Source organism: Heterocephalus glaber, unplaced genomic scaffold (genome assembly GCF_053883595.1).
Source record: "Heterocephalus glaber isolate CG9 unplaced genomic scaffold, H.glaber_assembly_v1.0 deba00000347, whole genome shotgun sequence".
NCBI classification, from domain to species: domain Eukaryota; kingdom Metazoa; phylum Chordata; class Mammalia; order Rodentia; family Bathyergidae; genus Heterocephalus; species Heterocephalus glaber.
In genome coordinates this window covers 45,340,821-45,367,528 of record NW_028258143.1, presented here as the reverse complement: position 1 = coordinate 45,367,528, position 26,708 = coordinate 45,340,821, and the positions used below count along the sequence as shown (strand labels likewise).

The 26,708-nt window shown below is 32.9% G+C and overlaps 1 protein-coding gene across 11 annotated transcripts in view; it reads left to right on the top strand.

Annotated features, from left to right (window-relative positions):
* The window catches only part of Scn3a (sodium voltage-gated channel alpha subunit 3), a 110,916-nt gene that overhangs the window by 34,872 nt on the left and 49,336 nt on the right, over positions 1-26,708 (top strand). For 6 of the 11 annotated variants that reach the window (XM_013076038.3, XM_013076045.3, XM_013076042.3 and 3 more), the window contains 9 exons: positions 965-1,083; positions 2,658-2,747; positions 6,797-6,925; positions 7,420-7,511; positions 8,476-8,748; positions 8,943-9,006; positions 12,014-12,155; positions 13,251-13,457; positions 20,430-20,723. In XM_013076038.3, the coding sequence (XP_012931492.2) occupies positions 965-1,083; positions 2,658-2,747; positions 6,797-6,925; positions 7,420-7,511; positions 8,476-8,748; positions 8,943-9,006; positions 12,014-12,155; positions 13,251-13,457; positions 20,430-20,723 (1,410 nt within the window). Of the gene's footprint in view, positions 1-964; positions 1,084-2,657; positions 2,748-6,796; positions 6,926-7,419; positions 7,512-7,602; positions 7,695-8,475; positions 8,749-8,942; positions 9,007-12,013; positions 12,156-13,250; positions 13,458-20,429; positions 20,724-26,708 lie in introns of those variants that run through there. The other 5 variants (XM_013076049.3, XM_087199724.1, XM_013076057.3 and 2 more) reach the window with 2 other exon arrangements.

Genomic DNA, 26,708 nt, shown 5'->3' with positions numbered 1-26,708 from the left:
GCAATTTGAAAATCTCTCCAGCATATTCTAGTATACAAGCGACTGTAAGAACCTCTAATAAATAGTAGTCATTGTGGGTGGGACTTTATTGTCAAGTCTGCTCTGAGATGTCCTCTTGAAATAGCAGGAAGTTTGTATCTGATGACCTCTTTTTTGCCACCTTTCTCTCTAAGGATCTGTGACATGTGTTTTCAGGGTCAGATGGAGAGCTTGACACTTGTGAGTAGGATTGACAAGAGGGTTACATTGGATAGAGCAGAGAAAAAATAAAAGATGATCCTAAAGAGGTGGTTAGAGGGAATCTAGAAGGATCCCTGGGCAGCGTAGCTTAAATGCTAAGTTGATCATGATAGGTTTCAGATGACAGAATTTTAGCTACGGAAGATTCTTTGAAGTGATGTATTTTAGGCTAATTTTCAGCACAGATGTCCCTTCTCGGTATTAGCTGGAAAGCTGATCCCTGCTCACTCGATCTATAGAATAGGGAAACCAGGTAATTCTAGGGACAATAGCAAGCCGCTACAAACTTTGCAGTTAAAATATTTGATATAATTAAAATATTTGTAAAAGATTATTTGAATAGCAGTGTGTACAGAATACCAAAGCTGAAGTTACCAAAGCTGAAGACAGATGGCAAGCTTTAAATAGAATTGAAATCTGTAAAGCTGCAGTATAATTTAGTAAAAAATTTTGTGTAGGATATAAGTTTGTATCAGCAAGTTAGAATCTTGGAGACAGATTAGATAATGGTAAATTGAATCTTTATTTGTAACTGTATGTTGACTTCAGGAGAAATACCTAACATATTTATAGAATACATCTAACATGTTTGCACAGTACTAACTAGTTTAAAGAAACACGTTTGAACAAATAAATGAGCTTTAAAAAGGATCTTGATGTGTTAAACTCTTCAAACAAGTCACATGTCTAACTCAATAATTTTTTTTCATATTTTCTTTTTCAGACTTTTATAGTATTGAATAAAGGGAAGGCAATTTTCCGATTCAGTGCCACCTCTGCCTTGTATATTTTAACTCCACTAAACCCCATTAGGAAAGTTGCTATTAAGATTTTGGTACACTCATATCCTTTTTTATGTGAACTGTCTAATTGCTATTTAAAACATGATTTTTAAAGGGAATGTTATTCTTACTTTCAGATATTTATGTAATTTGTTTGAGATCATTGGTAACATTATTAGTTTAACTGATTGTTACTATTGGTTTTCTCCTATTTATACTGTAGCAAGATCATTATAACATTATTATTGATTGTAGAAGTAAGCGTGAAACCATGATAATGAGTGTATAAATGAACTACATCATACAATAGGAACAGGAGCAAATTTCCTTCACATTTTCATTAGCCTTAATTAAATCATATATAACTATTTGTAAAGAAGCAGTCTATTGGAGTTAGTGTTCTTATCTGCATTCCCAAATGTTCACCAGTTTGCCTTAATTGTCTCTATATATTTAGCCTCTAAATCTATCCTTCATTCATTCCTGAAATGTATACTAAATGTCTACTTTGTGCCTATGTACCTGGTTGAAAATATAGCAAAAAATTGTAAAATTTAAAATTATTTGGGGACTGGTGCATAGCTCAGTGGAAGAGCAGTTGTCCAGCATGCTCTAATCTGAATCCCCACCAAACACATACAAATTTATATCAGAAAGTGTATGTGAAAGGGAAGAAGACATGTTAACTTTAATAAATTTTTAGTAATGATCAAACAGAAAGATTATTTTAAGGCAGTGTTTAAGAATGTGTACTTTATATAGACAAATTTAAAACAAGCCTATGTACAAACTTTAAAAACCGATTTACCAAGAGAAATTGCACTACCAGGGGAACTTACTATTCTTTAAGTTTACAATATGGCATAAGTGGTAAGATTGCACTTCAGGTATAATTCTCCACTGACTTATGAGAGACTAATGGATGCAATGTATAAAGCCTGAGAATATATAAACCAGCACATTCAAGGATCACATTGACCGGGAACTCTACTGTAAATAAGTGCTCAAGTAACCTTCTAGCAATGTAACTCATTTCTCTATAGTTTGTATCATATTAAAGGGAGGCACAGTTGTGTGCTTATAAAGTAAAATTATTTTCCCATTTTTTGTATTCACTTTAAAATGTAGAGGGACCCATGAGGCCACCTACTTAACCTCGAGTACATAGTATACCTCATTCCAAACCAGATAAGCACTATTCTGAAGCTCTCCTCAGAATTAGAATTCCTTTCTCTTGGTATAACAATACAGATTTCACTGTATGAAAGTTTAGAATTATTTTGAGATAAATATTTTTAAACAGAAATATTTTTCAATATCAAGTCATAGGTTGAGAAAATTGAAACGCACTTTAAAAGGATACCCAGCCCATTTGCAATTTCACTGCATGAAATGGGAAGTAAAATAATTCCCACTTGCTTCAAATAGATCTTTATCAAATTCAGTTTTATGAGTATATGATGTGTAAAAAGTAAATCAAATAATATGACAGTCTTTGAAGTATCACTTTAAAATCATTGATTTAATACAAATAAGATTAATTTCACAGTTGTCCTGTGTTGATTAGTTTTACATTAGATCATTTTTAAATGGCCATTACAACAAACTAATGTTTATTCCTTAACTGTAATCTACTTTATTCAGCATGCTTATCATGTGCACTATTTTGACCAACTGTGTATTTATGACCTTGAGTAACCCTCCAGATTGGACAAAGAACGTAGAGTAAGTAAGAATACTGCTTAGAATAAGAAATGCACACTCAAACTCTCTAGCACTGCTTTTGTAATTGTGTCTGACACAGTTTCCCCTTTTGAAGTCAGGCTAACACTTCTATCTAAGAAAAAGTTATTTCCATAATATGAAAGAAGATAAGGAAAGTTGTTTGGGGGAGTTTTTCTTCTGAGGTAAGTATTTTTTCCAACAAATTCATGACAGTCTCTGTTTCAGAGAAATTATAAATTAGTATTTACTTACTGGTAAACTAAACTAATCATTGGGCCTGAAAGTGAAGACTCAATCATAGTTGAGCATTTTAGATGTAATACACTGTAGTAATACAATGCTCGCAAGTGCTGATGGAGTAAATTATTTTAATACATTATTGTTATTGCTATATTCTAGTTAAATAGGTGTCTGTTTAGCTCTATATTATTATATTAGATTTTTGATTACAAAATGGTTATATTTAGTTGTTTAAGCAAAGTAAAACTTTAGATGTGTAGGTTCTTTAGACATAGGATATATGCTACAACCCAGCAGAACACGTGTTCTGTTAAAGAAACTAAATATCTTCTGAAAATCTGTGCTCCAAAAATAACAGGGTTTAAGGCAAGCCATGGTTAGGACACTGCACTCAAAATTTAAGAAACTTTGTAACCAGAGAACTAATTAAAAGCCATAATGATACCAATAAAAAAATACTTACCCAGTTATTCTTCCAATATGAATACCTAAAATCACAACCATTGAGTCCATAAAAGCTTTAAAAACTAGCCCTCCTCATCCTTTGTCCCTTGATATTGAAACTGAGGGCCATTTGATATCACCGAAAGAAAATTTTTAATTCTGTATTTTAACATAGTGAGAAAGATCTAAGCACAAACATCCTTGGGGACACCAACCCTTCATTTGCACTAAAATAAAACATTTCTATTGATTTCCTACATTAAAAGTTTTCTAAATTAAGTGTGATGAAAAAGTCTTCCTTGTTTCAAAACATTGTATGCTGGGAAAACTATGCATGAATGAACACAATTTCTGCATCATACAATATCCCCTTGCCAGTCACATATGAAATTATTTGTGTGAAAGAAATGTGTTTTTTAGTGAGACAGAAAGTGTTTAAATCATATAGAGTATTCTTGTATAGTTCGATACGATGACCACAGGCCACTATACCACTGACCCACATCCTCATCCTTTTTAAATTTTGGAACAGGATCTCGTTACTTTAGTCAGGCAGGACTCAAATTCATGATCTGCCCGTCTCAGTCTCCCATGTGCTGTGATTATAGGTGTGTGCCATCATGCTCAGGTTTACTCTTATATTTTTTAAGTAATGCCCAACAGAGCTAAGACATAACAGATACTGCCACTTTTTATTTCTACACATTTTCACAGGTTTCTGTGAGAGATGATGGCACCCTTGTAAGCCATTGTTAGTGATGTAACACATTAGCTAAAGATTTTTTTTAAAACAGTATATTTAAAAACACTTTCTAAAGGGCCCGGGATTTAACTCAGTGGTTTTGCCGCCTGCTGCGCAAGCGCGAGGACCCAAGTTCGATCCCCGGTACCAAAAAAAAAAAAAAAAAGCACTTTCTAAAAGTCATTGCAGAGAATCAGTTTCTTATGTTGAAGCAGGCCATAGGCCATTTAACAGAGCTCTCAGTTACCATGTACGATTTTGCTGTTTAAAAATGTACATACCTATATACAACAATTCTGTTTGTGATTTCCCCAGCAGGAATTATTTAAGATAGGTAAAAGTATATTTGAATATGGAAGTCATTTTTAAAGGAACAATGTTGACTTAGAGATGTATACACATGATGAAAATAGACTTGACTTTACAAGTTTTTCATTTACATCTTTCAATTAGAAAACTTTGCACCAGTTTTCTGATCAATTATTTCTAGAAGCTTGCCAACCAGTTCAGCAGAGGGGAAAAAGCAAAATATTAATGGTTGTTGCCAGAAAAAAAGAGTCTGATGAAAAGAGAAGATAATTCAGTTCTAAGATGCAAACAGAAGTCATTGATATCCAAAACACTCCCAGTGCAAAGCATGTCATAGCCAATATGGTCTGAGGATGACATGGGGTAGTGAGGTGGGCACTTCTAGATACCCCATCATTTCAGACAAAACAATGGACACGAACAGCAGGGACAGCATGATCAGGAACCTGGTGGGGGCTGAGCTAAGAAAGATCAAGGCCCCCTGTTTCCCACTCACCTGTGCAATCTGTTTGTTAATAACCACTTGTGAATCCCTGTCTTGTGTAAAACTCGGTCTAGTTTTTAAGTTCTAGGTCCCTCTTCTATACTCAGCTACCAAAACCACACACTCCAAGTGTCCCACAAATGTTTCTGTTTTTCCAAAAATAGAAATGGAAGTGGAGACTTTAATCTTACTCTCAGTAACTCTGCAGATGACATAGCGTATAGCCTTAGCAGAGACTGTAGGGCATGATGTCTTAATATAATGAAGAGATGTTTTAAAAGGCCAGCTATCTCCCCTAACAGAAATGTCATGGTAATTACTTGTTGCACACAACAAGTCCAAGCTAAAACATAAGTACACATAAGCTTGGATTGTAAAATATAACTACCTAACAGTGAGCTACTTCATGATAAATAAAAATAGTGATAATACTTGCTCCCCATGAAACCAATTGAGTTGTTGGGACAAACAGAAGAGGAGTGTACTTAGAAGAATTAGATGTGAAGATTTCTGTGCACGTTTTCCTCTTATTTCCTTGTATGAGAGAACTTTCCGTTGAAACATTTCACAAATATCTATCCTTTTTTTATGGATATAATACCGATAGGCTGGAAAATATAATGAGTTATAATAAGAGCAAATCAAATCTTTGTGGTTTGGGGGAAGTACTCTGAAAAATAAATGTAAATTGTTCTTTCAAAGAACAAAATTTTTGAAAATAAGTACTCTCGACCATTTTTGGAAGAAATAGAAACAGAAATAACTTTCATTGTCAATGCTCAAAGGAAAAAGGACTAGAAATACACCACATTATAGCAAAGAGGAATGTTTTTCACCATTTTGGAGGCTGAAATTTGAATTCAAGTAAAGTCTAAATTGTTTGACCCCTGCATAAAAAATAGTAGCTGATGCAAGTTTAGATTCAATAATTTTGTTTATCTATTAATTTTAGTAATTGTATAGACACATCCATAAAATACTAGAGAATTGAAACATTTCTTGTGACTGTATATGTGTAGCTATATAAAATCATGAATATGTTTATATATACAATTATATGTCTTTACATATATAAGAGAAATCATAAATAAGAGAAAAAAGGAGAGAGAGAAGAGATACAGGAGTTTTATAACTTTATACATGACACATTGATCCAAACAAAATGAAGTATATTTTCTAAATAACATGTAAAATTCCCTTAAAAATGAATCTAATCATTTTGAAATTTGAATGGAAATATTTTATCTTAAGTAAATGGTTCCAAGCTGTGCTGCATTTTACAGTTTTACTGCCAAGGTAAGAAGCCACCAGCTACATGTTATTATTGAAACTTAAAATTGAGCTAGTTTTAATCATTTTAATGATTTAATAATTTTAAATATAATAATTTAATCATTTTAGTTTTAATAATTCTGGATATACTAACTTAAATAAAATATAATATGAAAATTAAGTTCACATGATCTTATCATTTTATTTGGTTACTAGGAATTAGAATATTACATTGTGTCTTCCATTATATTTCTATTGGACACTGCTATTCATTCTAAAAAGATAAGCTTAATGATTATCCACAAAATATACAAAGCTATTATTCTAAAACTTAATTTAACTTTAACAGATTCTTAAAGAATATATTTTCACTTCAGTTTAAACCTTAACTTAGTGTTAAGATATCAATTAAATTAATACTTTTTTGGTAAATAGAAATAAGGAGCAAACTTTTAGTGAATTAAAAAGAAAACACAAATACAGTATTCGCCATACTTTAAAACCTACTTTAACTGTGCAAGTGAAATTGTTAATTTTGGCTTGGGTGCTTTTTCCTAGATACACATTCACTGGAATTTATACCTTTGAATCACTTATAAAAATCTTGGCAAGAGGATTTTGCTTAGAAGATTTTACATTCCTTCGTGATCCATGGAACTGGCTAGATTTCAGTGTCATTGTGATGGCGTGAGTAATTTTATTAAATTTGATGAATTAAAGAAATTTAAACATTTGTAGCATAAACTAAGTTGTTGAAACATATTTTAAATGTAGAACCGTCTTACTGGTTAAATCAACTACATTCCTCATATATATTGAGAGTACATATTAGAATATATATTGCAACATAAATAATCTGGTAAATGACCTAGAAATGAAATTACTTTCATGTTCATAGTCTTTCTCTTAATCAAAATGAAGTTATTCATTGACTACAACCTAAAACAACAACTGTATTTTGATCACTTTTGCAAACAAATGTGTTTAGATTAGGAAAATTACATTGAAATAAAGCAACAAAATTTTTTTCCTTAAAGGCAACTTTCAGCATACAGTACCCTGAGATCTATAGCAATTTTGTTTGTTTAACTCAAGGGGCTCTGTGTGCCAAATCCGACATTAACTCTTTATTTAGTATGAACTTTGCCAAAACTATCAGTAACTCTGGTTTAATTCTACAGGTATGTAACAGAATTTGTAAGCCTAGGCAATGTTTCAGCCCTTCGAACTTTCAGAGTCTTGCGAGCTCTGAAAACTATTTCTGTAATTCCAGGTAAGAAGAAACTGGTGTAAGGTGGTAGGCCCCTTATATCTCCAACTTTTCTTGTGTGTTATTGTGTTTGTGTGTGAACTCCCTATTACAGATATGTGACAGAGTTTGTGGACCTGGGCAATGTCTCAGCGTTGAGAACATTCAGAGTTCTCCGAGCACTGAAAACTATTTCAGTCATTCCAGGTGAGAGCTACGTTAAACACCGAGGCTGGCTTTAAATACATTGCAATAATAATACTGAGATTGAGACCACAGGCATAGCATTAGCCTTGTTCTTTATTATTCTTTATCAAAGCTACCAAAAATATCTCTATGCCAGTTCAGTTTCTGAAATTTTAGGTAGTTTATACTTATATAAAGTCAGCCTTTGAGTTTAACAGAAAATTGCATGAGATATCTATTTTTAAAATAACTGGTTGCGCTCTGATTTACAATGTAAAATTTTTCTCTCTTGCATTCTGATAAAGCTTTACTATCATGGCTTTACAAACTGATTTGTATTTTACCATTTGCTGCAGATCTATTTTTAAAACAGATCTTTTATAAAGGAGAAAAGATTATTATGGAATGGCATGCATATGGCATGGGATTTCTATTATCTTAAAATTCTTTTCTCCTTGAAATCACTGCTACTTGGAGGCAAGTGTAAAGAATAGTTTGGAGGGAAACAGCCTCATGAAACACAAAATTCTGAAGGAAAAAAATACAATAACTTTGTCTCTTACATGTTCATGGAAGCACATAAAAAACACACAATACTTCCTTCCTAGGTGTATAAACTTTCATTTTTGAACCTCCAGTTTACTTTTCATGTGTTTTACAATTCATCAGGCTCTCCATAAAGCTTTGATGTCTGTATAGCCAAGCAATCATTTGTGGGGGAAGAGGAAAGTATGCAAATATTAAGAAGAAATATTGGTTTATGGCTCTCCTCTTTAGTTGACATACAGTTCTTGCTCCTTAGGTTTAAAGACCATTGTGGGGGCGCTGATCCAGTCAGTGAAGAAGCTGTCTGATGTCATGATCCTGACTGTGTTCTGTCTGAGCGTGTTTGCACTAATAGGGCTGCAGCTGTTCATGGGCAACCTGCGGAATAAATGTTTGCAATGGCCCCCAAGCAATTCTGCTTTTGAAACCAACACCACTACCTATTTTAATGGCACAATGGATTCAAATGGAACATTTATTAATATAACAATGAGTACATTTAATTGGAAAGACTACATTGGAGATGACAGTAAGCATTGCCACATATATTAACCTTGTTGAATGGATTTACAACTAGAATTGAGACTGCATGAGAAAGTCCCCTTTGCAAATGCACATTATAGGTGTGCACTTCAAAATTAACTGAAATAATTAAACCTTGATTTATTCCTAATATGAATAGGATTTATATGAAATAAAGTAGTGTATTATTTATATTAACAGATCACTTTTACGTTTTGGATGGACAAAAAGACCCTTTACTCTGTGGAAATGGCTCAGATGCAGGGTAAGGAATGCATTTCTTTAAGAAAAACATTTATTGGTACATTTTAGATATACATTTTTAAAAAGTAAGATGTAGAACATTTTGCAGAAGAAATTGGTAGGCAAAAAATATACCAGGGAAGCCTTATATGTAAATAATAAAAAGCAGTGTTGCCTATCTACCTTGTTTAACTAAGGGGTTTGCCATTGGGAGGAACTTTCATTAATTGCCTGTAGGAATGCACAAGATGGCACTACTTTGGAAGAAAGCTTGGTAAATTCTTACAAAATAAACACAGTCTTGCCAGATGATAAAACAACAGCATTGCTACACATTTAAACAATCAATCTGAAAATATGTCTGTACAACAACTTGAGTATGAACATTTACAGCAGCTCTATTTATAATCACCAAATATTACAAGTAACCAATATGTCCTTCAGTACATGAATGAATAAACTAGTATATACATGCAATGAAATATTACTCATTGTTAAAAAGAAATGAGCTATCAAGCCACAAAAACACTTCATTCAATCTAGAAAATACATGTTTGTATATGAAAAAAAGCTAACCTGAAACAGCTACATAATGATGCCAATTACATGACATTCTGGAAAAGACAAAACAATAGAGACGAGCAAAATCAGTGTTTCCAAAGACTCATAATGGGAGTTTGACTAGATGAGCACAGTGGAGTTTTTTAAAACTATTTTTATGTTATTAGTTCATTGCAGTACATTCTATCTAAAATCATCTCGGGGAGTTGGTACATATACATACTACAGCTTGTTTCTTTTTTTATTCCCTTTCCTTTACCTCCCCCTCCCTCTCTCCTCCTGTAATTCCTCATCCAAGTTTCTATTTCTGTTGATATTATTAATCTTAGTTCATGTGATGGCATATAATGTTTATATTCATTGAGGTTATTAGGTTCCTGTGCATGGCACATCTTTATTCTACTTGTTTCCCCTTCCCCTGCTCTTCTTCCCTTGCCTTTATTCCCTCTGAACCCTTCCCTATTACAAGAGATCTGTCTACTTGTCTCCTTCTATCCACCCTTTATTATTCTTTTTTGTTGTACTTTGTCTCACTCAAATGAGAGATACCATATGGGATTTAAGCTTGTGTGTCTGGCATATTTCACTCAAAAATATATTTTCCAGGTGCATCCATTTTCCCATAAATATCTCAAATTTGTCATTTTTTATAGCTGAGTAGTATCCATTAGAGTTTTATAATGGACAGTCCTTGTGAGGATTCTGTAATGGTGAATACAAAACATTAATCATTTGTCAAAATTCATAGAACAAGGAGTGAACTTTAGTGTTTTAAAATTCATAAAAAGAATCCTTTGTGAGGGTGGGACTCCAGGATAAATTTTTTAAAAGAATGTGATACAAATAATTAAATATAAATGTATGGAACAAACTTATGGAAGGAAATGGAGTAATAATGTTCTAATCTCAGTAACTGAACATGATTGGAGTCTTTGAGATTAAAAGCAAACAGCACTCCAGTACATAAAGTTGATTCTTATGGTAGTGTGAATGATAATCCCAAAATTGCTATTGCATATGTGCCGATAAGTAACTAGGTAGAGGATGAAATGACAAGTTATCAATAAGCAAGGAGAGGGATCTAAAATATTCCTTATGGTAGTGGATTCAAGTTGGAGACGTGAACATGACCTCAAGTTTAGCTTAATCTGAACATGAATAGTGACAAAGATGGATATTTGTATTTTTAGATCTGTCTATAGATCTTCAGTTAGCATACACATACATCTTCTTGTTATGTCAACTGGTTGACCTAGAAGTAATAATATCTTATTAGCAAAGAACACCCTGCTAACACCCACATCTTGATTTCTAATACTATTCGCCAATAAAAGGAACCAAAGTTCTTTGTAGAAATGGTTGTTTCTGGTACTTGCCCAGGTGAAATCAAAGTTGAACTTGGATCATCTTCTACTCCCAGAAAGTAGGAAAGCCCTAGGAAATAAGTAAAGACAAAACATGCAACCATGGATATGTCAAACTGAGACAGATATTGACTAAAAAAAGGTTCCAGTGGCAGAAGAAAATTTTGAACAGGAAAGCAAAAGATCATTGCATTATAATTAACAGTATAAAATGAATATCCATGACTATATCATGATGTAAATAAATGACCAAATAAATTAAGAAATATAACATACAGAAGAAAATTTATCAACAGTGATAAGTTATAATGATAAGTATGTATCCTCGGTGTGATGTGATGATGATGGTACTTTACTTCTTTAGTCTTCCACCCAAAAATCCATAACCCTAAAGAAAGAGTGAGATAAACTCCAACTTAAGGATATTTCTACAAAATATCTGACTGGTACCCAAAACTGCCAACATCATCACAAACAAGGAAAGTCTGAAAAACAGACACACCAAGAGGAGTCTAAAGTGCAGTGATAACTGAATGTAATGTTTGACCTGGAACAGAACAAAAATATTAAGGAAGAGCTGGGGAAATATGAATAAAGTATAGATTTTAATAATAATGTACTAATATTAAAAATTAAGCATAGCATATACGTCTGTACTATCATAATTTTTCTGTAATTCTAAATTTGTTCTGAAATATAAATTTTATTTTAGATTATTTTATGAATCTGATTACTGAAATAACCCAATAAATGGTTTCCATCCCTTTGACTACGTTCTGGTTTTTAATTTTTAGTGATTGGTTCTTACCACTTTGTTAGTGTTGAATAGAGATTGAGTCAGAGGAAAAGGTATGTGGTTGCTGCCTCTCTGCCATTGTAAATGTCTGTAGCCTGACTCCTTTACACCTAAACTTTCTACTTTTTTAAAAGATATATTTTATCTGTTGAGTTTCCTATGACCAATCATCTCAGGAGTTCTAGAAATGAAAGCAAAAAAAAATCATCAAAGATAGTAACCGGGTTTTGACAATTCTTATAAATCAAGATTGATTGAAATTGCTCTAATATCTATGTTGAACTCACTGTCATTTCTCTTCTTTATAGCCAGTGTCCAGAAGGATACATCTGTGTGAAGGCTGGTCGAAATCCCAACTATGGCTACACAAGCTTTGACACCTTTAGCTGGGCTTTTTTATCTCTATTTCGACTCATGACTCAAGACTACTGGGAGAATCTTTACCAGTTGGTAAGGTCCAAATTAACATATTCATTTTTATGAATTTATGTAAAATGATAAGTATACTTTTACTTATTTTCCATATAAAATGATAAGGATATTTGTTACTAAACTTCTGACATAGAGAAGAGAATACAATGTACAGTAAGTGTTTCTAGAATTTTCATCTGTCCTTCAGTCAGAATTACAGTCAGGCTGGGAGGTGAGATTTTTATATGAGACAGGCTTTCTGCTGGGGGCTATGGAGAATGCAAAGAATATTCATGACTTTGGGAAGTTTATAATCTAGTTGTGGAGATAAAAATTGCATGTGAAAAGATTTTTTAAAATCAGTTATATAAAATTTCAAATGAAACAATAGCTAACTGAGGCTAGAAGAGGAGAGAAGAAAGATGACACTGGATAATGTAAAGCATATAAATGCTGTGGATGTGGAAATCTATTGAAAGAAATTAAAGACAGCCCCTTCATTTGTAATAGTACCTTGCTTAGTGAATCCTAATAGAGACATTTTAATGATGTTCAAATATATATCCAATATATACTTATCTGAGATGTGTTTATGAGGTATGATCAACAATTATGGTGAATAATTAAATTTTTAAAAATTTGTTACAGTAAAAAACACATCGTCATTAATCCCCCTCTAAATACTCTCCTTCAATTCAGGTCCACTTATCCCATCATTCTTGCCACTTTCAGAAGCAGTTCTCCTAGACCTCTTTCATAAGTCTTTATCTGTGCTATCATGGCTCCCTCTCTGACCTGAATTGTTTCAAAATATTTCCCTTTCATGGTCATCCTGACTTTGGGAAAGACTTCGGAATGGGTGACTTATCAGGTGAAAAAGGTGGATAAGGACACACTATAATGTTTTTACGAACATGCCTTTCTGTTGGATGACACTTGGTCGCACCATTCACCAGTTTTTTATTACACTTCATAAAGACACAAAAGAGGACTTCCGGAGCTGCTTCAGAAAGTAGCAAGAGCAATGAGATGAGTGTTTGAAGTGAGAGAGAATATTTCTATCTGTGGTAGCCAGATCTTTGTTGAGGGATATTATACTAAAATATCAATGAAATTTATCCTTCTCTTCCCTAGACATTACGTGCTGCGGGGAAAACCTACATGATATTTTTTGTCCTAGTCATTTTCTTGGGCTCTTTTTACCTGGTGAATTTGATCTTGGCTGTAGTGGCCATGGCCTATGAGGAACAGAATCAGGCCACCTTGGAAGAGGCTGAACAGAAAGAGGCAGAATTTCAGCAGATGCTTGAACAGCTTAAAAAGCAACAGGAAGAAGCTCAGGTACTAAATGATAGCATACAAACCTTTCTTGTTGTAGTTTCTTTGTAGAGATATTGTTGTACTTACTACAGGGATTAATTTGAGTTGGCCTTTCATTTTGTACATTGATATTGTCATTAGAAATGAGAAAGCTGTTCAATCCTAACAGTGTTTCTGAAGGTGAAATCAAAGCATCTTTTTAAGCATTATATGTTGTAAAGAAACCAGGTAGTAGGGAGAGATTACATTTAGTGCAAGGTTTACTATGCAGTTATCTCAGGGTAACAGGAAAGAATTTAATTTTAGTTGAATTGGAAAAAGAAATATGGCTAGAGTTTACAACTAAAAATTTTCACCACGAATTACAAAATTTGAGATTTCATTCTGAAGTTACTTGATCTGTGGTGTTAACAGGAAAACCTTATGCATACTGATGCTTAATCCATCTTTGGAATTTCTGCATTAAAAGAGGTGTCTGTTATAGTTCATATCAAGATATCAGGGTGGCATCTGAAATTATGAGCTAACTTTAGATTTTTTTATTAATATTATTTGGTTTGGGTTAGGATTATAATGTGATGGACATTCATGTCTTGACGGAAGACAGCAGCGCAGTATTGGATTAAAAAGTGAGCAGGGAGAGCTCTATTGCAAGATAAAGATTGTGGGAGACATAGTAAGAATTTGCTTCATGTCAGTTAGTTACAATTCCTCCAAATCTTTGCCAGTCTTTTACATGGTCAGTCTTTTAGTTTAAGTCTTTCTAATAAGTGTGTCCTTACTGTTTTAGTGTGCCTTTTTCTAATAAATACTGATGTTAAACAGTTTTATGTGTTATTAGTTTTCATGTTCATATTTCTTTTAGGAAATATCTATTAAAATCTTTAAACATCCTGTCTTTTTTTTCTATTCTCTTTGGCTTGTTACCTTCCTGTTAAGAGTTTTGAGTGCTCTGTATACATTCTAAGTACAAATACATTATCATATATATACTTTGAGAATATTATCTCCCAGTATGGATTTGTATTTTCCTTCTCCTAACAGTATTTTTTAAGAGCAAAAGTTTTTAAATTTGATGATGTACAGATTATGAAGTTTATTTACTTTGTTTTTTTAAAAAAAAAATCAATGATTTTGGTGTAGCATCTAAGAAAATTTTGCCAATATAATACAACAAAGATTTTCTCTGATAGTTTTATTCTAAAGCTAATTAGTTTTATGTTTTATATTAAGAACAATAATTCACTTTAATTTTGCATAAGGTATGAGTCACGTATATTCTTTTTTTTACATAAGAGTATGTACTTATTCCAACACCATTTATTACACATAAATATCCTTTTATGGATTTGAACCTTTGTCAAAAATATTTGTCCACATATATATGAATCTGTTTGGGACTCTACTCTGTCTAGATGATTTGTCTCTTTATATCAATACCACATTCTCTTACTACTGCAACTTCATAGTAAGTCTACTGATGCTGTTAGCTTTCTAACTTTGCTTGTCTTTTCAAAGTTGTTTTAGCTGGTCTAGATCCATATGAGTTTTGGAATAAGCTTGTCTAATTCAATTTAGATAGTTTCTATTACTATATCTTCAAGTTTATCATCTTTTTTTCTTCACTCTCTAATTTGTTAATTTTATCTAGTTCAATTTCATTTCAAACATTGTAGTTTTCATCTATAAAACTGGATTTGGACCTTCTTTATATTTGCTGTCTAATTAATACTTTGGATATAAACAATGCCCTTGTCTGTGTCAGGTCTTGGTCAGTTCTGATCTTTTTCTCTTCACCTTTGGTATAAATCATTTCTGTTTTATATTTCTGACAGTCTTCAGTTGATTTTCAGAAACTGTCAATTTTACTTTTCTGAGTGCTGGATTTTTCTGTATTCAAATAAAAATTCTTGATCTTTGTTTTGGGATATAGTTAACTCATTTGTAAATTGTTTGATCCTTTTGAATCTTCAAATTATGGTTTTGTATAGTGATATTGTTGTGATATTTTTTCAGATAAATGAATCCAGACATTCAAAGTATTCTGTGAATGATGTTATATGATTGGAACTTATAGACTCAAAGTTTAAGTTTTTAACAATTGTGAGTTACTTTGATGATTCATTACATTGATTACATTGATTCTGTTTGAAGGATTTTTGGTAAAACAGGGAATTAGCAATAAGTTGTTTGGCTAATTACTGATCTCTACCATAGGTTTAGCATTTGCAGAACATGCAGGTTTTGCTATTTGCATCTTCCCTTGGATATGAAGTAGTAATATGACTGTGCTCTATTGCTTTGAAAAGGAAAGTATAAACAAATTTGAAAATCATGTAAAGTATCATTCTTACTGCCTGAAAGTTCTACCATATTTCAATCATTTGAGTTTTATTTTATGCAACTAAAATAAAACACATTCATAAGATAAAAAAGCAAGGTAGCTACTTAGAGATCAAGGACTTTTCTAATTTCAGTTTTTAAAATAAATTTTATAGAAAATAATGTGTATGTCCTGCATATAACTGTACTATAAAGCATTATTCTATCATTTTTATAAAAAGAGACAAAGTAATCTGATTAAAAAATGCTACACAGATAACAATACAAGAGTAAGTTTATTCTGATATGCAGCCACCTTTTAGGGTAAAATATAAAATTGATTAAATTGTATAAGCTTTTGGAGTTTAGAATTAACATCTAATAAAAGTTTATTGAGGCTGTCCTCTTAAGTGAAATAAATAGGACACACGTGTAAATATCGAATGGTTTCTCTAGTGTGAGAAACTGAAAGTGTAATTAAGGATTAAAGTGACTAAAATGAATAACTGATCATTTGAAAGAGGAAGAAAAGGTTCAAAGGTGTAGGATTGGCAGGAGGGAAAAGGGAGAGATCAGAGTTACAGGCTGGAATCTAGAAAGAATCCATATATAGATTGTGTTTCAAACTATTAAAACTATAGGAAGAGATGTTGATAGAGACTAGGGTGGAGCTCATCAGTGGGTTGGGAAGGAAGAGTCACTGAGATGAAAGGAGAGAAGAGTGTGTTTCCAGAAGAAGCACATACAACTATATACAGTACACAGTACTCGATAGTGTGATAAATGACTGTTACTGTTTTAGGTACCTATCATAACATGCTGTGCTTTTTATCCTTTAAAGCACAATCCTACTTATATAAAAGAGTTTACTGTAAAATAGTGTACTGTTATGCCAGTGGTAGCCTCATGTATCTCATGTTTAACTGCGTATTTGGATAGTATCAAGGGGCCATCACAGATGACTGATGTATACCTTCTCAGTTTGCACTTAGAAGTTGGCACTCTGTGTGGTACTTTTCGATGCACACGGATGAAACTGCCTAATAACGTATTTCTCAGATTATATTTCCATCACGTGTCACATGACTGTATTGAAATTTAAATTTTAAAAAATTTGGCCTATGTGGAGTCTATTAGCTAATTCGAATTGTTTTCCAGACCACTATTTGTTCAGTATTAATTTTGAAAATCTTTCTAAAACAAATCACATCCTTTGATGTCTTGTTAATGCTTGAGATTTTTTTTAAATTATATGGAAAAATGTTTAAGTACTCTTCAGTTTTGCCTTGATTGAGTTCTATTATATTTTATTATTATAGTTTTTTCCCCTTGCATTGCTTTTTTTTGAATAATTTTAATTTTTGTATATGTGTGTGTTTAGTGAATGTTAGTAAAGTTATACATACAAAAGTTTAAGATCTATTTCTCTACATAATAATTAACTCAGTTAAAATACGGCAATTCTATCCACTTAAAAATTATTAGATTCCAATGACTGAATAGTCATGATCTAATAGTCAGATTTAACTTTACAATATTTAAATTGATCACAGGGAAATCATTTGAATACTTACTTGCATAGCTCAGTACCAAATCAGTTTTGCTTCCTTATTGACAACAAATAGAATGATGACTGGTAAAGCCAATGTTGAAGCAGAGGAGGAAGTTGAAGGCAAAATGAATTCAGAGGGAGGGAAATACTAACAAATTATTTGTACTGCAGCATATACTAGTTCTTGCTCATTAACTATAAAACTCATCATCTACCTAATAAATTCAGAAGCCTACATTGTCTCCATCTTTATTAATTTATTATTGATACCTGTTTATGGTCTTCTAGTGCTAGTAATTGTGAGAACATGAAGAAATGACATATTCAGCTCATTAAACTCACAAATAAAATGCAACTTTAAAGGATGGAGAAAAGGTCAACTCTATAAAGAAATAAATGTTTTGTGCCACAACACTATAATTATGTTTGGCATTTCTGATCTTTAAATGTCTAATATTGTTCATTTTAACATATTCCATCACAAAATACATAGGTCTGATAGAAAAAATAAAAGTAAACTATAGAACAAAACTAGAAATGGCATTTAGGAGATCTAATATAATTAGGGATGGATTGAAACAGGTATACTTGCTATTTTATGGCTTGGAATGGGATTTCATGTTTAAAATGAGGAAAGTATTAGTTATGTTATATTTTATATTTTTAAGGACACAGTGAGTTATAAAGCTGTTTGAATCACAGAGAAATGTTATAATAGAAAAATTCTTACCTATGTAAATATCAAAAACTAATTTGTTGTTACAAGAAAAATTTAGGAAGTTAACTATAAAAAGAATCACCATTATTCCAAGTAAACAGGACACTGGTAGTGTCATGGAGCTGGTTATAAACAGGTACACAGACATGAGAGATGACAGGAAACATCTGCCTTTGAGGGACTCAACAAATCTCTGTAAGTGGAACAAGTGACAGATTTGAGTTGACGAGTGACGCAGAAAATGTGTTGTGTCAGAGGTTACCTTTGTTGCCTTAAAAATCCATTTTGGCTTTGAGTTATTTGAACTGTTACTCAGAATAAGTAGAGAAATCATATCTTATGCAAAACAAATTCCAGAAGTGATTTAAATGAACATTTTTTTCAGGATTATGCTAAAGGAATATTACCAACACTTTCTTTGTTTCCAGGGAAAAATAAGTCAATAAATGATTATCACTGTGTTTATGTCTGTGCAAAGGAGAAGGAAGAATTAAGGACTTTATTTGAATTAAAACATACATTTATATTCACTCCTTCAGCAAATGGTATATATTAGGTACCTCCTATTATTAAGTACTACATAACTATTCTTAACTTGCAAAAGACAAGTGCTTAATTTGTTCACTTTAGTGTACATATAGTCCAATTATAAAATATTTTAATATTTTATATTAATGACAATGGATGACATTAGAAGTGATAGTGAGAGGAAAGAATTAAAAAGAAATCTGGCTAACTACAATCAATTTTATAAATATTTTATAAATTCTAAATTTTTTTTCATTTAAATGCTAGAGATTGTCTTCTATCAAGTCTTAGATGTGGATTTCTGTGTAAATGTAATTCTCTATATAAATAAAGTATCTATGTTACATTATAAGTGTTGGTGTGTCCAACATATACATTTAATACTATATTCAATACTATAGTTCCCTCCTCTTGCTATGTTAATCCTAGAGAATATGCACCACACTTTTTTGTTTTAACTTTTAAAAAAATGTTAGTCCAAAAAAAATAATAAATTCAGCTAAAAATAAAATGGATTTTAGTTGAAAATAATAATTCAAAAATAAAAACTACTTCACAAGAAGAGAGAAAGCAAAATATGTTGCCAAAGCTTTGTGGAATATGGGTTTTACCTTCATTCTGTCCTAAAATATGTTGCTATTACATAGGCCATCCTGACACACAGTGGTTTATAGATCTAGAAAAGTCAAGGCCAAGACTTTTTTAAAAAAATCTTCATTTACCATACCGATCACTTTTTATATCCAGAGACATACCAGACCCTGCATACAAAAAAAAAATGACAAAATTTTTATTTAACTTATAGTTCATAAGGAATACAGACAAAATGGTAGATAATGAGATCTGTTTATTTATTAATGATAAATAAAAATTTTAACTAATAGTTTCATAACTAATTTATTTCTACTTCAGTGGTTGTTTAAAAGTAGGAATATACCTAATGAGAGTTCAGCTTTTATATAAATCGTATTGTTGTTTTATAGCCTCTGGCAGTCATGATTAAATCATTTCCAGTCTAAAAGTACTGTAGATGGACACAACACTAAATATTTGCCATATTTTACCTCAGAACTAGCTGTGTTTCATTAGTAGATACTGGAACTCAAAATGCTTAAAATACGTAGTGCTGAAATGTGGGAAAAATATTTGAAGTTCTTATAATCCCTTGAAAAATATTCCAGAGATTTATTTTATTTATATGTTAGCCATGATAATAGACAATTTGTAAAAACTTGAATTTTAAAACTATTATTATAATAAAATCTCTGGGATTAACATGACCCCAGGGATGTGAATCTTAACTAAATATAACTCAATTAAAGATGAAGAAAATCTAGCTAATACATTCCTACCATTCCATCAGGAGTAAAATAGCAGATACTTTAAATAATTTGAGTTCAGAAAATAGAAGAGAAAAAGCTTTTTGTCTTGTATTTGAAGGAAAAAGCAATACCACTCAGTTGTTCACATTTGTACTTGGGAAGAGGTACCCAATGGATGGAATTGGAATAGTGATCAAAAGAACAGCTACACTGAAAAAACATTATTTGTAACGTATACAAAATAATTTTAAAACAGCAAATGTCCTCCAAACTGAAGATAATCTCCACCAAACTAGAAGAAAAAATAATCCAATTCAGGAGATATGTGAGACCAAATATTCCTTGCCTTAATGTGTGCATGGACTAGCATATTGCTGTGCACTATCTGAAACATTCAGAATCATCATTAAGTAAGCTCTTCTGCTAAAGCAAAATGAAAGGATCAGAAGACATCATTTTCACTTATAGCTACTAGTCATAGATGGCCAGATCTGTACATCTATTTTCTAAGTTACACATTTTAAACAGTATTTGGCTTTGTTTCACAACAGGCAGTCGCGGCGGCATCTGCTGCTTCAAGAGATTTCAGTGGGATAGGTGGGTTAGGAGAGCTCTTGGAAAGTTCTTCAGAAGCATCAAAGTTAAGCTCCAAAAGTGCCAAGGAGTGGAGGAATCGAAGAAAGAAAAGAAGACAGAGGGACCATCCTGAAGGAAGAAACAGCAGAGGCGAGGGAGACAGGTTTCCCAAGTCAGAATCGGAAGACAGTGTCAAAAGAAGAAGCTTCCTTTTCTCCATGGACGGAAACCGGCTGACTGGTGACAAGAAGTTCTGCTCCCCTCATCAGGTAGGGATGTCCACTAAGTGCTTTGGTTTGTTTCGTCTTTGCTATTGCCTTTTAGTTGCTATCTTTCATTTGGGGATGGATGGGTCTGCACTATGTAAGTGAGGACAGGGTACTAATATGTAATTTAGCTATTTAAATTCTTATTGTAAATTGTTCATAGAAGAGATTTTTAAAACTTAAACCATTCATAACTTTAAACATTTCATGATTTCGAGACCATATTTCTTAATTTGGGGGGTATAACCTACTTATCAAGATTTTCTCTTTACTGAGACAATTTTAGAAGCTTTTGTTTACCTTTGACATTTTGGGGTTTCAGACAAACCTATCTTCTTTATGAATGGAGCTTTCTCTGCCTTACCATCTAAAGCTGTGAGTGTAACGTATGCATGAATTTTGAAAAGAAATGTCTCTAGAGTTTTCCTCATCCTTTGGTATGAGGATTGAGCTGAGCTGATTGTCCATTAGGCCGGCGTGGGGGTCATGCCATGATACATTAGAATGAAATAATAACCTAAATGCTCTTGAAGAAATGACATTGAAGACAGCTACCCAATTCTTCAGCATATTTTCGAGTGAAAATAATTAGTTTCATTACTTTGTTCTTAATGCATTTTATGGGTTACATAATGTAAATAGTAGTTTAGATCAGCAATAAGTACAGTTATGACTTTGAACATTCTGTTTGGTTTATTAAAATTTCATATGCTGTTAAAGACAAACTCAGCTAATCAGATTAATCTGTGCAGTTATGATACTTTAAGGTTAATCCTTTAAAAGATCTTTTTTTTTAATCTTTTTTTTTTTGGTACTGGGGATCGAACTCGGGTCCTCGTGCTTGCACAGCAGGTGGCCAAACCAGTGAGCTAAACCCCGGCCCCATGATGTCCTTTCTACAAGAAATAAAATCTTTAATAAAAGTAAGAGTGATAATCACAAAATTAAATGCAGTGTACTTGTTAGCTGTTAATTGAGAGAAATGACAATATCCAAGTTATCAGTAATTATTTTATAATTTATACTAAATATGTAAGTAATATCTTAATAAAGAAAAAAATCTCTACATTAATAATTTGAAACTTATGCTTCATTTAGAAAAAATAGACATGCAGACAAAAAGAGTTTTAAGATATGCAACATTTTTCTACAGATAAAATTGTTATTGATGGATGCAACTACTACTGTCATACAAAATAAATATAAAATATGGTATTTAGTCAATATATCACAATGACATTAGGAATTAATTTGAAATTCTGTACAGAAATCAGTTACTCAGACCAACAATTTTTATCATTATTGAAGTGTCACTATGGATATTTTGGCATTCTTAAAACTATAGGAGTGATTAGTTGTACTTAGCAATGTAGCATAATGATTGACATAACAAAAGCTTGTGTTCATGACTCAACTTCACACTAATTTTATAACCTTGATTAAGTCATTTGTACTTTGTAATTTCTGAAAAATGAGGTAATAATACCTACTTTAGAAAGTTATGGAGAATTAAGCAATACATAGAAACCCCATGGGACATAGAGTCTTGAGATAAAATGGACGAATAAATGCCAGATAAAAGAAACTAAAAAATTTGACTAGTTTCAATTACTCATAAATCAATATAATTAGTAGTTTATCTATATTTCTAAAATAATATTTTCTCTTATTATAATAAAACTAGTTGATAAATTCATCATGTGAAAATTACTAATCACCTACTATGTGGCATCAACAGTTCTAGATGTTGAATAAGCCCTCAATGAACAAAGAGATTCAACTCATTCACCTCCTAAAACCTTCTATTAAAGGTTAATAAATACCAAAAAGATAAAAATTATATACTATGCTGGAAGGTGGTGGTAGATGCCATGAAAAAATAAAACAATACCATGGGATCAAGAATCATAATTGCAAGCAGAAATTTAAAGAAAGTGATTTAGGAAGGCTTTGAAATGGAACATTTTAACTGAGCTTTAGAAGAGGCAAGGGAGGAAGCTGTCTCCTAGATCAGCATGCCAGGCTGATGGAGGAGAAAGTGCAAGGCCTAATAGTGAGTCTGCAGTACTCAGAGTGACTAGGAGTCCTGGGGCCCTGGGGCTGAGAAAACCACACAGAGGAAGCAGCAGGGGGAAGTTAGCTGACAGCCAGAGTTTTAACATCAATAGCAGTACCAGTACATGCATATGGTATAGGTAGTTCATTTTATATTTGTAGATAGAATTTCAAAAGTAGAAAAACTGATTAGCATTGAATTTACAGATCCTAGTAAAGACAGACAAAAGGGCAGAAATACAATTCATGAACAGAAATATCCTAAAAACAGTTTATACTCTGGCTTTGTAAACACCGAAGGACTTTCTCTGTCAGGAAAGAGAATTGGTGTTGATGGAAGGGACAGGAAGTATAGGATGAAGAAGGCATACTTCTCAAAATGAATCCAACTTCTGAAAATGTCAAAGCAGAAAGGCCATAAATTATACGCACCATGTCCTCTACTAACATAAATTTGAAATGTTATTTTACTTCTATTGCGTCCATGTTTTTTGAACACACTGAGGCCATTTATTTTAAACTAGAATCTTTGTAGCTAAAACCAAACGTAGTTGATGACTTGTAGCAACAACAAGAGGAGCAAACATTTAACCTGAAGTGAGTATTTCCAACAAATATTCATTTTACATATTTCCACATGAACACATTGAAATTCCTGTATCTACCTTCTTGACTATTCCCAGCCAACTTTTAATCCAGACCCTACATGCAGAAATGTGTTATACAAACTTAATTCTTCTGTCTTCCTTTTTGTTACTGAAAATTAAGAAAAAAAACATAGTTATTCTCTTAGAACAAGATTTTCAAAAACAAGATACCTTTTATTTTGTGCTTTGGCAAGCCTGAGATGAAGAAAGCTGGCCTTTCTATTCAACATAAAAGCTCTTCTTCCCTCTTAGAGAAAGGGTTGCTGCAACTATGGGTATTCCCTCCTTTTTGCTGCATCTTAGAGTGTTATTTTTAGTTTATTTTCTCTGAGAACTATTTTTGTTATCTTCCTTTTTGGTCTGTGTTGCCTTGAAAGCTGTGCTCACACCCATTATTACACTTTCCAAAGAGTGAATAGGTGTTTCAAATAAACTTCAAGGTCTGGAATGCCTCTGAAAATAACTCAACATAAAAACATGCAAATTAAAGCATGTACCAGATATGTTATAGATGTAAAAATACAGCATACTCCCAACTGGTATCCCTAAATACATTTTTAGTTTACAGAGAGTTTCAGAACATAGGTATATCAAGGTGATTATATTGAACCATCCTATGGATTCATATAAGACATAATCATAATATAATGTAAGTTTATATTTCTCTGAGTGAAAAGTTAGGTTCACCTGCATTTGGAATCACCTGAAATGTGTTTTGAAAATTCAGATTCTTGAATCCTATCTCCTACTGTTTTATTCTGTGTTCTGTTATTATAACAGAATACCTGAGACTGGATAATTTATAAAGGCAACAGGGGTTTTTGATTCATGGTCTAGAGGTTAGGGGGTTCAGGAGGATGGTACTAGCATCTGCTCAGCTTATCACAAGGATCTCATGAGTGAAAGAGCAAATGGATAAGTAGTGGAAGAGAGAAGAGGGTACCAGACTCTCATGATAGCCAATCCATTAATAAGAAAAGCACTAATCCATGCACAAGGGTTCCACCCCATGACCCAAACATCTCCCACTAGGCCCCAACTCCCAGTACTGCCACACTGAGGAATTAAGATTCCAACACATAAACTTCAGGGACTCACATTCAAACACAGAACCTTAGTGAATCACAATTCCAGAAAGACAAGACCTCAAAATGCGTGTTTTAAATACTCAAAGTGATTTGTTTACAAACTAAGGTTTTAAAAAACTAGCTCTCAACATAACCAATCTTATAATAATAATTTAACTAGAGTCTTAGGGGATTGGAAACATTAGCATTTATTATTAATGAGGAGGGTATAATCTTTTTATCACCTTGATGGGAAATCAGTTTACTGTCTGGCATGAGGTAGGTCCTACTGTAAGACTTGAGTGTCACATAGACACAGTCTCAAATTAAGCAAGCTGAACAGCCACTAGTTCCTGTGGAGAGTTTAATCAAATCCAAAGGAACAGTGCACTTCATAACATCTTTCAACAAGATCATTGGGACAGAGGGCAACAAAAATTATTCTGGTATTTTGTGGTCCTGGAAAAGTCATGGAAATAGAGCTAAATATGGGGCTTGAGAAAATCAGCCTTGGGCCGGGGATTTAGCTCAGTGGTTCTGCTGCCTGCCTCACAGCACAAGGTTACTAAGTTCGATCCCCGGTACCAAAAAAAGAAAAGAAAATCAGCCTGACCTAATTAAGCAAAGAGGCCAAAAACAGTCTGATAGAGTCTGGTTTTCCTACTTTTTTTCCACTAAAATTATTTATTTGGTATTAACTGATGTTAAAAAGAAGAAAGGAAATGTCCAAATACATTTGCTGCTGGCATATGTATGTATTTGCATATGCGTATGTTCCTATACGTGTGTGTGTTTTAGTTACTTTCTTATTACTGGGGCAAAAATACCTAACACTCACAAGATAAAGGAGAAAAGATTTCTTTTAGTTCATGGTTTGTAGAGAGTCCACAGTCAGCTGCTTCCTAGGCAGGCCAGCATGGCAGAGGAGAAACAGTTTGTGATGTGGCAGGCAGGAAACAGGAACAATCCTTTTCCTTCTTATTCCATTCAGGCTACAAGCCTATGGGTGGATCCCACACACACCTGGGGTAGATCTTTCCATTTTCCACACCCAGAAGCATGCTAAACAAATCAGTGGACTAATTCAGTTATCATACACTCATAATCTAGTATCGCACACCCATGATCCAGCAACCTCCCATGAGCCCCACCTATGAGCGCATGAGGTTGTGGCAGGACATGAGATATGAGCTCTAACAGTGTATTTGAAGAAGGATAGGGAAGGAAGCAAGAGTAAGCAGAGGGATTACAGAGGAACACTGTTATTAGTGATGAGGGAAGTTCACAAATATTCTGGAGACTGAAGATACACATTCTTAAAACCAATCACTAATCACAAAGTTAAAATCCATTCAAAAATGAAAGGAGCTTTAAGTCAAATCCCCATTTTCTGCTATTAGAATATGATTTACTTGATTTATTCATGAATATCTGTAATTAAAAAAAGGTTTTTGTGGGCTGGCAGTGTAGCTCAGTGATAATGCATTTGGCCTGCGTGTGAGGGGTCCAGGACTGGAACTCTAACAATGCAAAAAACAAACAGAAAAACAACAAAAAGACCATGAAAAATTTTGAACCACCTAGCTCCCTTTAATACAATTAAAATAAAATCAAAAGACTGAACTATCTTCCACATCACTGTCTTTAGTAAAGTCCTGTTATACGTATTGGTTCTTCTAGCTAAAGTCAATTTATATTTTGTTTGTTTGGAGGGGTTTTTTTGTTTTTTTGAGACAGGGTCTCACTATGTAGTCCAAACTGGACTTGAACGCCCAGGCTGACCTCAAACTCTCAGCAGTCCTCCTGCCTCAGCCTCCCAAGTGCTGGAATTACAGACATGCACCACCACACCTGGGGCTAAAGTTAAATTTTAAAAAGAATGATGATATATTGAGTTGTTTAGGGATTCTCTATGCAGCATTTGCTATGACAAATAACCTGTCAAATAAAGTGAATTGTCGATTGCCATTAGGGAAATAATAATAAATTTGCAAGACGGAATCATAGGTTAGTTTTGTGACTTTTATTCCTATGTGGAGAGAGACAAACAGGTTTAAAGACCTTCATTTTAGAATCCAGAAGAAGAGAAGGGAGAAATAAGAGTGTTTTTTTCAATGCTATAATTACCAAAATGTAAAATATTTGATACAAGTATTCAAAATGTGAAGCAACAGTCTCACTTGAGACAAAACTTATTTCTCCCAGGTATGCACCATTCA